This window comes from Fundulus heteroclitus, chromosome 12 (genome assembly GCF_011125445.2).
Source record: "Fundulus heteroclitus isolate FHET01 chromosome 12, MU-UCD_Fhet_4.1, whole genome shotgun sequence".
NCBI classification, from domain to species: Eukaryota; Metazoa; Chordata; class Actinopteri; order Cyprinodontiformes; family Fundulidae; genus Fundulus; species Fundulus heteroclitus.
In genome coordinates, this window is record NC_046372.1 from 48,143,492 (window position 1) to 48,157,208 (window position 13,717).

A 13,717-nucleotide genomic window follows, 5' to 3' on the forward strand; every position below is an offset into this window, starting at 1 on the left:
TTTTAAGTGGAATAACGCTTATTGTCATTACAGTTTCATTATTGTGCTATGAAGAAACAACCCTTTTACATAATTCTTCTGTTTTTGGTTGTTGCTGTTTTTTGTCACACTTAAATCTTTCAGATAATTAAAACACCAAAGTCAAAGATAATCTCAGTGAATAAAAAGGGCAATTTTCAAATGACTTTTTTTATTAAAAGAAAGACTTAAAAAAAAACATAATTAATTTCAGTGACAGAGCGAAAGACAAAGTAAAAAACACACCGCTCTGATGACCTGCCTGTTCTCAGGGGGAAACAGACACACTGCTGGTCCCTCCTACTCACAATGAGACAGAGACAGACTTTCAAAGGGCATATACAGCTAAATTAGACAGTTGAAAATATATTAAAAGTGGAAAACTTAGCCTTGTTTTTGTTGGCACTAATCTTACAAAAATGATCAGCCGGGGAGGGAGCATCAATTTATGTGCTTCAAGTGATCTCAAGCCATGGACCGGCGAACACATGTATGTATCGGCCTATGCCGATACCTAAATGTCAGCTCAAAATATCAACAAAATATTGGTCGACATCTGCCTGAAAACCTTCCAATGTAGCTTACAAACATTGACGGTTATTGCTTGATGGCAGTTGTTATAAAAGGATGCCCCAACCAGTTATTAGGTTATGGGGGCAATTACTTTTTTACAGAATGCTAGGTGGATTTGTATGGCTGCTTCCTATAGATAAGAAAATGCTTGTTTAAAAAAAGCTTTTTGGGTTCACTCAGGTTATCTTTGTGTGATATAAAATTCATTTGATGACGTAGGAAAGTTAATGTGACAAAAAAAAGCAAAGAAGAAATGAATAAGGTGGGAATTTTTTTTTTTTACCAAACATAAAGGCGTGTGAACATGAGATAAACCATTAAGCTGAGGAAGTGAGAGGCATACATATAACATAGAATAAGGACAAACCAACTCCTACTCATACAGTCTCCAGCTGCTTTTCGGCATCCAATTCTTTTTGAATTCCTACTCAGAGAAGCTGTTTGTGAAGGCCTTTTCTTTTTTTTGGAGGGTGGAGGGGGCTCATTAGACTGACACCCATCATCTACTAATCATTGCATGACTGCAAAAGCTTGTAGTGCCTGCATTTACTTTGGTTCTCCTTATCTGAAGACTGCAAGGGTGTAAATGTAAAAGTGTGGGACTCTCATCTGCTGGAACCACAGGTGTAGCGTTCACACTTCTGCCTTTGGTGCTTTTCACAACCGATGCAGCAAACTGAAGAGCTGTCTCTGTCTTCAGCTGCTCCTAAACAGGTTCCAGATAAATATTTATATAGCCTACTGCTCTAAAAATAAAGGGGTGACTAAAATAACACGTCCTAGATCGGAATGAATGAAATATTCTTATGAAATACTTTTTTCTTTACATATTTGAATGTGCTGACAACAAAATCACTCAAAGATTATCAATGGAAATCAAATATATTAACCCATGGAGGTCTGGATTTGGAGCCACATTAAAAGTTAAAGTGAAAAAAACCCACTACAGGCAGATCCAACTTTGATGTAATGTCCTTACAACAAGTCAAAATGAGGCTCAGTAGTGTGTGTGGCCTTTACGTGTCTGTATGACACACTCAAGCCACATGAGGTCTAGTATGTCTTGCATTAGGAGGAACCCTGGGCCAACCACACCAGCATGTGGTCTCACAATGGGTCTGAGGATCTCATCTCTGTACCTAATGGTAGTCAGACTATCTCTGATGAGCACCTGGAGGGCTGTGCGCCCCCCCCCCCCCAAAGAAATGCCACCCCACACACCATTACTGACCCACTGCAGAGCCGTTGATGCTGGAGGATGTTGGAGGCAGCAGAACGTTCTCAACAGCGTCTCCAGACTCTGTCACGTCTGTCACATGTGCTCAGTGTGAACCTGCTTTCATCTGTGAAGATCACAGGGCACCAGCACCAAATTTGCCAATCTTGGTGTTCTCTGGCAAATGCTAAACGTCCTGCACGGTATTGGGCTGTAAGCATAACCCCCACCTGCGGACGTTGGCCCCTCATACCACCCTCAGTCTGTTTCTGATCATTTGAGCAGACACATGCACATGTGTGGCCTGCTGGAGGTCATTTTGCAGCACTCTGGCACTGCTCCTCCTGTTCCTTCTTGCACAATGGTGGAGGTTCTGGTAAGCTGACAGACACAGCAAACCTCCTTGCCACAGCCTGCATTGATGTGCCATCCTGGATGAGCTGCACTATGTGAGCCACTTGTGTGGGTTGTAGACTCCGTCTCATGCTACCACTAGAGTGAAAGCACCGCCAGCATTCAGAAATGACCAAAACATCAGCCAGAAAGCAGAGGAACTGAGAAGTGGTCTGTGGTCACCACCTGCAGAACCACTCCTTTATTGGCAGTGTCTTGCTAATTGCCTCTAGTTTCCACTTAATGTCTATTCCATTTGTACAACAGCAGTGAAACTGATTGTCAATCACTGTTGCTTCTTAAGTGAACAGTTTCATTTCACAGAAGTGTGATTGACTTGAAATTGCATTGTGTTATTTAAGTGTTCCCTTTATTTTTTCTTTTAGCAGTATATATATCTATCTATATATATATATATATATATATATATATATATATATATATATATATAAATTACTGTTATTTGGAGAGTTATATCTGCATTTAAGTTGTTATGTTTTGGTGGAGTTTAATACAGCAGAGTAATTGGTTGTTGCAATTGAAGACATTTGATTGGTGTTTTTTAGTAAGAAGCTGCTTCTAAACAACACCCTGCTTTTATTCATATTTTGTAATTTTCAATCACATAGTTCGGTTTACTCAGCCAATAGCCTGCTACAAACAAAAGCATGCAATGTTTTGCATTTGTTGTTAAAAAAAAGAACTAAATAATGTCATTTGATTCAAATATGTGCTTTATTTTGTGTGTATAAAGCATCCATAAATGTGCTGTACCTTGTTTTACCACTGTTTTCCCCCAAGTAGATCGCAGCAAGGTGTGACCAGGTGGGGAACCCCCCTATGCTTGCCCACGCTTCATTGTAACCCCACAAGCTTAATCCTATCCCCCTGCCCCACCCTGTCCCCCATAATCATACTAATGTTCAGATCAACTCCATGAAGTCAATGTAAAGCTTGTTTTCGTGGGAAGCAAAGCTTTGGATTGAAACATATCTCTGCCTACTCAATTTGTCACAGCAGTTATTCTGTCAAAAGACAAAAGCATACAATTTGAAAACAAAATTTGGACTCAGAGAAGTACAATATTTGAGTGGGAAAAATTTGGAATTAGGTTCTTTGATTGAAAATGTCTGTGCTTTTTGGAGTTTAGGTTTTAAACTGCACTTTGTTGAAGTGTTTCAACTATAATTGCTCTAACAATTGATTACCTCCATGTGGAGTTTTATTGGTGTTTAAAAACATAACAGTGCAAATGCATAGGAAGAAATAAAAAATCTGTTTTAAAAAACACATATATGCCACTATTGACGTTTTGGCAGTGGCACAGTACACTTTCTCTGGACTGAAGACATACAGTGCCTTGTAAAAGTATGTAAAACCGTCTAAGTTACTATAGGTTGGGTTGTTGCGATAAATAACATCCCAAGTTCTGAACATCTGAGCTGAAAATGCAATTACATACAAATACATGGCTTTCAACTAAACTGACAGGCAGGCAAGGATAGCATTAATCAGAGAAGCAGTCAAGAGGCCCATGGTAACCCCGGTGGAGCTGCAGACATCCTCAGCCCAGGGAAGAAACTCCATCAACAGGAAAACTATTAGTTGTGCACTGTGAGAATCTGCAGTCTCATTTCTAAAGCTTTTGTTCACACCAAACAGAGACTACGTCTTGGTTACGTCACTTTCCAGACAAAGATAGTGATCTATAGAGAGAAACCTGACATCTGAATGTGTGGTCCCAGTGAAAACAGATGACACAGATGGTAAAGTGGTGAAATGTTCCTCTCAGATGTTCAATTTCACTCCATATGAGACTTTAATCACAAATCGACTTCATCATGAGCCATAACTATACATAAGGACCTTTCGAATTAATAATAAAAGCCCATTAGCCAACTTAAAAAATAAGTAGGCTCAACAATTCATAAGTTTTCTCTTTTCTCTCCCTGATGATCACCAGGATGACGTCTACCACAGATTAACAGATACATTGTGACAAGGTGTGAGGCAATTACACTGATTGCCATAACATTTAAAACAGTGATTTATTTGAACTGTTTTTAACCATTTTTAAAAGCTAGTGTTGGTTGCAAAAGGTTAATTTCATGGATACAAAACCATTTACACAAGCTCCAATATATAGCTACATTATATTCCAATAAAAATTGCTTCTCAAACACCTGGGTATTTGATCACTCTTCTTGTCAGTTCATTTTAAAGTGTAGGTTTCGTGGTGCATGCCTGTTTTTAGCATAGTTCACACATTTTGAATAGAGTTGAGGAGATGGCCATTGGAGCAGGTTAATGTTAGATTGCTGTATCCATTCCAAAACAAGTTATGATGTGTGTTTGGGATGAAGGAAGGGCAAGTTTATTTGTGTGGCAAATGTCAGCAAAAAGACAATTCAAAGTAGTTTATATGAGTAAAACATAGTAAAACAATGCACAATAAAAACCTATTACAGTGGCTGAATAAAGGAAGGTAAAGAATGGTTGAATGACAGACTGAACTTAATGAGGTTTCAGTCAATAATTTAAACAGGCAACTCAAAGCAAATTGATTATGAGTGTCCTTTTTGAGGGAAGACAAATAATTTGGAGGTAGTCCTCCTTCTTCCCTGGTCCATCTGCTCTCAGCAATTCCTCTTCTTAGCCAACTTACCCAATGTTAAGAAACTGATAAATCCAAGGAATGCTGCAATTTTTGTATGTAGCCAAAGAAAAACTACAAGCTGTAGTCAAGTATCACTAAGGAGAAGGTAATGAGCCTGGGCCTTGTGCCCTGAAAGAGCCACTCTACAAACTTAAGCTCTGCTTATTGCTTTATGTACATTTAACTTTACCATGTGTAGTTTGAAGGAAATTCATAATGATTTAGTGTTTCTGAAATTCATTGCCATTATTTTTCATACGATCCGTTTACATATAAATGTTGACATAAACGACTATCATCAAAGAAGTGAATCCAGAAACAGCCACTACTAAACACTATATGCAGAGTTAAGTCCACATGAGAAGCTCTTGATTTGAAACAAAGATGTTTGCTAAATGTTCCCCATTCTTCTTGCATTCTGTTTGTTTATTTGTAAAAAAAAAAAAAAAAATGCTTTTATTAAAAAGCTTTTACCATCTGCCTCTCTTGCACGGCTGATCTGAAAGCATTTCACATCCTGCCACATTTCAAACCTAAGAAGAATTTGAATTCATGAATTTGATGAACTGTATCTAATTTGTTAAGTGCATATTTGATGAAATTGAATCTGCTGTTTGCAGGGGGACTAAAGGCAAAGACATCAGCACCATCAAGTCACTGAGGGTTCTCAGGGTTCTTAGGCCTCTCAAGACCATCAAACGTCTGCCCAAGCTCAAGGTTCTAAAATCTTACTGTATCACTGCCTGTGCCCACACGAATATGTTCTTTAGTTTATGATGATAAGCATGAGTCAGCCAATAGGTGGATCAAATTATGTCTTTCAGACAAAAATGTTGCCCCATTTAAAAGTTACTTGACATACTTAAGTGTTGTAAGCTAAGTGGATTTTCAAATTCTAACTGAATTACAGTGCATGTCCATCTTTTAACTGTATGGTCAGTTTAAAATCAGCTTGTGTGCAGAAATTTCCTCCTTCATCAGTCTAACAGCTGGGAATTTTCAGAGTCATTAGAGATCTCTGGTCAGCCTCTCAGCATCAGATCAGTTAGAGTACCCTGACCTCTGTCCTTGAACAAGGCCGTAAACACATTCTCTCTCTTGTTATTTTAGCATTTAGCAAATAGATATTTCTGGTAATCCTAAGTGACCTAAAACAGGAGAGGTTTAGTTTGGTATGATGTGGTTTAAAACGTAGTTTTTTATACAATGTGTAAATATCTGGTTTAACTGTAAATCTGCTTGTGCACCCAGTTTCTTTGTTCAGTTTTTAACAATCACAAACAAGCTGTGCAGTTATAGCCGTGCTGCAGGTAGACTTTCAACTACATGCAGACTATAAAGTGTGTTTTCTCTGTCCTCAGGCCGTTTTTGACTGTGTGGTCAACTCTTTGAAGAACGTGCTGAACATCCTCATCGTTTACATGCTCTTCATGTTCATTTTGCTGTTATTGCGGTTCAGCTTTTCAAGGGAAAATTCTTCTATTGCACTGATGAGTCCAAAGCTCTGGAGAAAGACTGCAAGTCAGTCTGAAACACCTGAAAGTTTTTATTTGTTGTGCCTGAAGCCATACATTTTTAAACATTGGCGTGTATTTGTGTAATAATCAATCACCACGTTATGTCTTCCAGAGGACAATTTCTTGACTACGACAAAGAGACAGTGGCAGCAATGCCCAGAGAGTGGAAAAAATATGAGTTCCATTATGACAATGTCCTGTGGGCCTTTCTCACTCTCTTTACAGTCTCAACCGGGGAGGGCTGGCCAACGTAAGTGTGACTGATTCTTCCTATTTGAGTTATATTACTATCCAGTTAGTGCTGAAGAAATAATTAACAGTGTTTAGATTTAGTGAAAAGTACTCAGGTTAATTTGTCTCAATTACACTTTCTCAGTAAAATACTTTTTCTAACCTGTAGTCTGTTTTAGGCTTTAGACACATTGGGTGTTTGGATGACAGTAACTATAAATAATGTAAAACAAATCATATCATGAAGTCAGAAAAGTGCCATCAGACAAATATAAGAAAGTGTCTCAAAATCATCCAGTAATAGCTTTTTTTCACTATGCTGCCAAATATTTTAACTATGTAATCTATTAAACATAACTGATCCCCAATGGAAAACACAATGGAAAACTTGTTATAATAATAATAAAAATAATAATAATAATAATAATAATAATAATAATAATAATAATAATAATAATAATAGTAATAATAATAATAATAAATAAATAAATAAATAAATAAATAATTTTTTATTTATAATGTACTTTACATTACAAATAAACCTCAGAGTGCTACAGAGCAGAGGGCTAAAAACACCCCCAGGTTTTTCAGAAATGAAAAACAGCATTTTATTTCATGGGGCAGCCTGCATAGATCTTGGTCCTAACAATTGATAAATTACTGAGAGATTATCTTCATACAAATTAAGAAAAAAATAGCAAAAAGAGCATTTAAATTTAGTTGAAGAAGCTTTGGAGCACTTCCTAAAAATGGGTACTTGACTAATAATTTTCAGGCTGAGCCTAACTACAGAGATTATGGTACAAAAAAGAGACTATGAATCTTGTACAAACCTTTGCCTTAAGTAGTATATTAATAAAGTAATTTGTATACTTTTCTCTTCTTAAAATAGCTACCATTGACAGGCGGTGTATTGCTGTGTCTTATTTCTTTCTTTTCTTACAGTGTTCTGAAGCACTCTGTTGATGCCACCTTTGAAGACCAAGGCCCCTCTCCCGGCTACCGGATAGAAATGTCCATCTTCTATGTGGTCTACTTTGTAGTTTTTCCGTTTTTCTTTGTCAACATCTTTGTCGCGCTGATTATTATCACCTTCCAAGAGCAGGGAGACAGGGCTTTGTCTGAATGCAGCTTGGAAAAGAATGAGGTATGCTGGGAATTTCTCTTACATAATCATGTCATCAGGTGCACCAATGCACACTTTTCTAACTACAAACCCTTTAAAAGGCATAAGTCTGAAGAATTCATTTGCCAACAAAGGAGGCACTGGAACCACAGAGTAGTAATGTATCCAAAGCTTTGCATATACACTTAAAACAGATCATTTAAATTTGGTTAAAAAACAAAGCAAGTTTTAATGGGTAACAAAAGCAATAAAAGTTTTGGGGTGACCAAGTTAAAGTCTGGAAATCCAGGTGAGATTCTGTGGCATGACATTAGACTGCCCGTTCAAATGTTGTTGAATGGGTTTTTGAAATGTCAGGGACATAGTGCTCATTGCCAGCTATCACAAGTTACACATGGCAGTTGTCAACAAAGGCAGCACAACCAGTTATTAATTTTAGGTGTCAATTACTTTTTCAGGAACCCTTAATAAATGAAATCATCATTTGATCATTGTGAGGCAAAAACAGAAGAAATATCTAAGGAGTTACACTTTTCCAGCACTGAAACATGCTGGTCAGTTTTAGACACTAGCAAATAATCCATCCATCCATCCATTTTCTGACCTCGCTTAATCCCTCATTGGGCTGCGGGGGTTGCTGGTGCTTATCTCCAGCGTTCACTGGGCGAGAGGCGGGGTACACCCTGGACAGGTTGCCAGCCCGTCGCAGGGCAACACAGAGACAAACAGCCATTCACACAGACTAAGGACAATTTAGAGAAGCCAATTAACCTAACAGTCATGTTTTTTGGACTGTGGGAGGAAGCCGGAGTACCCGGAGAGAACCCACGCATGCACAGGGAGAACATGCAAACTCCATGCAGAAAGACCCAGGGTTGGATTTGAACTCATAACCTTATTGCTGCAAGGCACCACCCACTTCGCCACTGTGCAGCCCACTACTAGCAAATAAGATCAGAGCAAATAGCGATGCATGTTAGCAGCTGCTGTTCATGCACTGAGAGTTCGGGCAAACTTGTGAGAAGATCAATGTAAGTTTGTTTTACTTTGTGCGTTGCAGAGGGCTTGTATTGACTTCGCCATAAACGCCAAACCTCTGACACGCTACATGCCAGAGGACACACAGTCCTTCCAGTACAGAATGTGGAAGTTTGTTGTCTCAGCTCCGTTTGAGTACTCCATTATGATCATGATTGCTCTCAACACTGTGGTACTCATGATGAAGGTAAGATGCACATTTTACTTATTGTCCAGCTATCACAGGCTGGGACAGATTCACTGATAAAAGTGCTTATGATGCTCCATTTATCCTGGTTTCTTAGTTTCATGGAGCTCCAGACTTTTATGAAGCAATGCTGAAGTACCTCAACGTAGTGTTCACCACTCTTTTCTCTCTGGAGTGCGTCCTCAAGATCATTGCCTTTGGCCCCCTAGTGAGTATTAGCTATAGGTTGGTTCTCCAAGCATTGGGAGATAAATAGAATCTGAACACATCCATGTGTTTTTCCTCAGAACTACTTAAAAGATGCCTGGAATGTATTTGACTTTGTGACAGTGTTGGGAAGCATTACTGACATCCTTGTGACTGAAATCAAGGTAAGAAAACTCTACACTGTATTCATGAAACACGGAGATTGTGATGGTGAAATGGACCAGAGCTCTTTATCTGTGCAGGAAGCTCTAAGCACAGTAAGCAAAGTGGCAAAGACAGGTGTGTGACAGAAGTGCAGAGGGCCTGACTGGTTAAGTAGACGAGGAAGGGAATGTTTGCCTGGTGATAGCAGGGATTACTCTGAGCCATACCAGGATCTTAAATTCCCTTTCAGATAAATGTTAAATATTTGGTCTTTGGTTGAGCTCTGACCTGACCTGCTCTCTATGTTGCGCAGCAGTGGAGTTACTCATCCCAAATTGTTCCTCTCACTGCACTCCCTATATTAGTGCATTGATTATTAACACATGTATTTGTTGAGTAGTGTCTGTTGTGAATGTACAATATGACTGTTCCTCTTCTCCTGCCTCTTTTCCTCTGTCCTTTCTTTCTTTCTTTCTTTCTTTCTTTCTTTCTTTCTTTCTGTATTTATTTATTTCCCTTTCTTTCTTATTGTCCCCCACCCTCCTCCCACCACCACCACGTCTTCCAACATTTATTGTTGATTGTTGTCACCGCTGTTGCCGTGCTGTGATCCCAAACATCTTCAGACTACGGTGAGTTGCTATGATGCTGCCCACTGCTTTCTGCCTGGTTAGTGAGGATATACAATAAGTCATGTCACCCAAATAGTACTCAGGTCCAGTGTCAACTCCTACTAGATCAATGATAGAAGCTGGTCTTCTATGCCCACCTTGAATGTAACATCCATCACACTGTCACGTCTAGCCCCGCTCTGTCCTAGGATGCTCCATCAGCCAGTGACAGACTCCTGGATCCTAGGTGCACTAAGGAGCGTTATTGCAGATCGTTCCTCCCAGCAGTGCTTAGACTTTATAACCACCACTCTTTCCAACAAGCTCAATAGGGGTTGATAATCTCTGCTGTTTTTTCTTGTAAATATTCTGTTAGTATTTTAAGAATAAGTATACACATTTTTTAGTTCTTTAATTTTAGAAAGTATGCCATTTTTTATTAATCAAACTGTATTTTGCCTTTCTCTTTGCTGCTGGTACAACTGATTTCCCCCTCTGTTGGGCAATAAAGGATATTCCTCTTCTATTTATTTAAACACACAGAGACTATCATACTGTAGACAGTGTGTGTGTGTGTGTGTATGTGTGTGTATTAGTGTGATAATTGAAGATGCTGTATCATTAACCACATCCTCCAAGTTAGTTTTTATTCTGTTCAGTTCTTTTGTATAGCACCGATTCACAAAAACAGTTTTTTAAGGCCATTTTAAAGAGGACATATCATGCACAATCTACTTTTTTCACCCATAACTACCTGTTGTTGTGTGCTTGGAGTTTCTATGAGACCAGAAAAGTTGAACGTAATCTCTCCAGATGCTGCATAGATATCTTTATTTTCTGTTTGGGTTATATTTTTCATTCTGTTGAGTTTTCTCTGCTTTCTATTAATTTTTTACAGTATTTGCAGCAGTATAGCTATAAAAGGTCATGGACTTCCGACTTTTGCAATTTTGCAAATCTGCCACTTTTTATTTTTCGCTGCCATGTTATGGTCCAAGCTGAAGGATGCTGTGGCTACAAGTGGGTAAGCAAAAATGTCTGGTTGCTGGGTGCATTAGCCCACGCAATTTATTGCGCCGTCCCCAGCATACTACAAAAATGGCTGAACATGGTGGAGTGAAATGCTCTGTGAGCTGGGGGAGGGGGGGGGGGGTGAAGTCCATTACTTGCATTTAAAGAGACAGCACCAAAACCAGTTGCTCTCAGACAAATCTCAGAATGCGGGTAAAAGAGGGGCTGTGGGGCTAGCCTGATCAGCATGACTGGCTTACAGCGTACACGCCGCGTATCAGTCTGGAAAGACGGGATTAACAGAGTCAGTGTCAACAGGTTAGAACCAATCAGGTAACTATGGATGTGACGAAAAAAACTCCAAACGACGCTCTCTGTTTTTGTAATTTGTTGTCCGTGAAACCTGTCATACCATCGAGCAAACTCTCCAGTGAAAGATTTTTGCCACTTTTGTCTAAAACATCGGACAATACATGGTGTATTCACATGTACTTTCTTAATTTTCCAAGGCCCCAAGCAACAAAAATCTCAGTATATTTTTGACTATTATGGTTACAGTAAAGAGCTGCTATATTATGAGTAATTCTGGAGCTGAGTGACTCATTGAAAAGTCCTGCCTCCTGCACTGTGTCTGGTCCATTCTGTTTCGGAACGGAGAGTATGGAGCCCTTACAGACTGACTTTACAACCCCATGTTAGTCAGTCCTGGCTACTGTGGGGCAACAATAACAAGGAATTCAGACTTATAAATAGGCAATTCCACTTTAAATAGACCACATTTGTCACTATTAGGACTAGACTTATTATACTTGTTTCGATGTTCCAGGGATTGTGGCACCTCTCCAGGTTTTCACCTTTTAGTTTTGGTTTCTTTCTATTGGGTTGATTGATGTCTATTCCCTTCCTGCACCTTGTTTCTTGATAGATTTTTGTTTTCCCTCCCTTTCTGCCCTGTCATTGTTCTCCCACTCTCCTCTGCTGAACTTTTCATTGCTGTCACCAGTGTCCACTGATGCATCCATTGTGATTCGCACCTTGCTTCTCCTGCTTTCACTCTCCCTCTCCTCCAACTATTTAACAGTTTTGGTTTCTATGTTCACATCACTTGGTTCGTTCTACTGGTTTCTTCACTATCCGTTTTTTTTTCCCTGCCCGTGCTCCATGTCCTGCCTTCCCCGATGTTCTGTGACTGTAAGTTTTGAGTTTTCATATATATACGCATTGGTCTCGAATATCGCTCTGGCTTTGGCCTCTTCTATCTACTACACATGGCAACAAACCAGTGATTTAGATGTGGACAGGGAAGGATTTAAAAGCATGATGTCCTCTTTAAAAGACTGAGTGAGTGATACAAACTTATGCACAATCCACAACCCAAAGGAGTTCAATATAATACAATCAGATTTGATTCAAATTACATCATACAATATGGTCAGTTTTATATAGAAAATGTGACCTGGTAAAATGTTGTTATCAATTAAAACATGCAGTCTGCATACCAGTCTTGCTTTGCTGCAGCACCCTCCTGGAGCTGTTCAGGGCATAGGGAGAAAGATTTTTTTTTTTTTTTAAAATCATGTTGTTATAAAAAGAAAGAAATTTCCAGCAAAACAAGGGTCAGCAATGATTTTTTACAGTAAGTTGAGTAGACTGAAATGGTTTGTTTTTCTCTTCACTGATGTGGCGGTGGTCAGTGGGACCCGGTGGCTGATGTCTGGCAGCCTCACCTCTGTCAGTCTGCCCCAGGGGCAGCTGTAGCTACAAATATACAGGGGTGGACAAAAAAACTGAAACACCTGGTTTTAGATCACAATAATTTATTAGTATGGTGTAAGGCCTCCTTTGCGGCCAATACAGCGTCAATTCGTCTTGGGAATGACATATACAAGTCCTGCACAGTGGTCAGAGGGATTTTAAGCCATTCTTCTTGCAGGATAGGGGCAGGTCACGACGTGATGCTGGTGGAGGAAAATGTTTCCTGACTCGCTCCTCCACAAACACCCCAAAGTGGCTCAATAATATTAGATCTGGTGACTGTGCAGGCCATGGGAGATGTTCAACTTCACTTTCATGTTCATCAAACTAATCTTTCACCAGTCTTGCTGTGTGTGTTGGTGCATTGTCATCCTGATACACGGCACCTCCTTCAGGATACAATGTTTGAACCATTGGATGCACATGGTCCTCCAGAATTGTTCAGTGACGCGCCCATCCAGCACAAGTATGGGGCCAAGGGAATGCCATGATATGGCAGCCCAAACCATCACTGATCCACCCCCATGCTTCACTCTGGGCATGCAACAGTCTGGGTGGTACGCTTCTTTGGGGCTTCTCCACACCGTAACTCTCCCGGATGTGGGGGAAAACAGTAAAGGTGGACTCATCAGAGAACAATACATGTTTCAAATTGTCCACAGCCCAAGATTTGCGCTCCTTGCACCATTGAAACCGAAATTGGCATTGGCACGAGTGACCAAAGGTTTGGCTATAGCAGCCCCGGCCGTGGATATTGACCCTGTGGAGCTCCCGACGGACAGTTTTGGTGGAAACAGGAGAGTTGAGGTGCACATTTAATTCTGCCGTGATTTGGGGAGCCGTGGTTTTATGTTTTTTGGATACAATCCGGGTTAGCACCCGAACATCCCTTTCAGACAGCTTCCTCTTGCGTCCACAGTTAATCCTGTTGGATGTGGTTTGTCCTTCTTGGTGGTATGCTGACATTACCCTGGATACCGTGGCTCTTGATACATCACAAAGACTTGCTGTCTGGTCACAGATGTGCCAGCACA

At 39.9% G+C, this 13,717-nt stretch overlaps 1 protein-coding gene across 1 annotated transcript in view; it reads left to right on the top strand.

The window, feature by feature from the left end:
• cacna1ba (calcium channel, voltage-dependent, N type, alpha 1B subunit, a) overlaps positions 1 to 13,717 on the top strand; it is a 133,069-nt gene that overhangs the window by 90,294 nt on the left and 29,058 nt on the right. Inside the window, 9 exon segments of the mRNA XM_036144732.1 lie at positions 3,005 to 3,025; positions 5,477 to 5,573; positions 6,218 to 6,290; positions 6,293 to 6,377; positions 6,486 to 6,623; positions 7,550 to 7,751; positions 8,791 to 8,955; positions 9,053 to 9,163; positions 9,243 to 9,419. Coding sequence (XP_036000625.1) covers positions 3,005 to 3,025; positions 5,477 to 5,573; positions 6,218 to 6,290; positions 6,293 to 6,377; positions 6,486 to 6,623; positions 7,550 to 7,751; positions 8,791 to 8,955; positions 9,053 to 9,163; positions 9,243 to 9,419 — 1,069 coding nt within the window.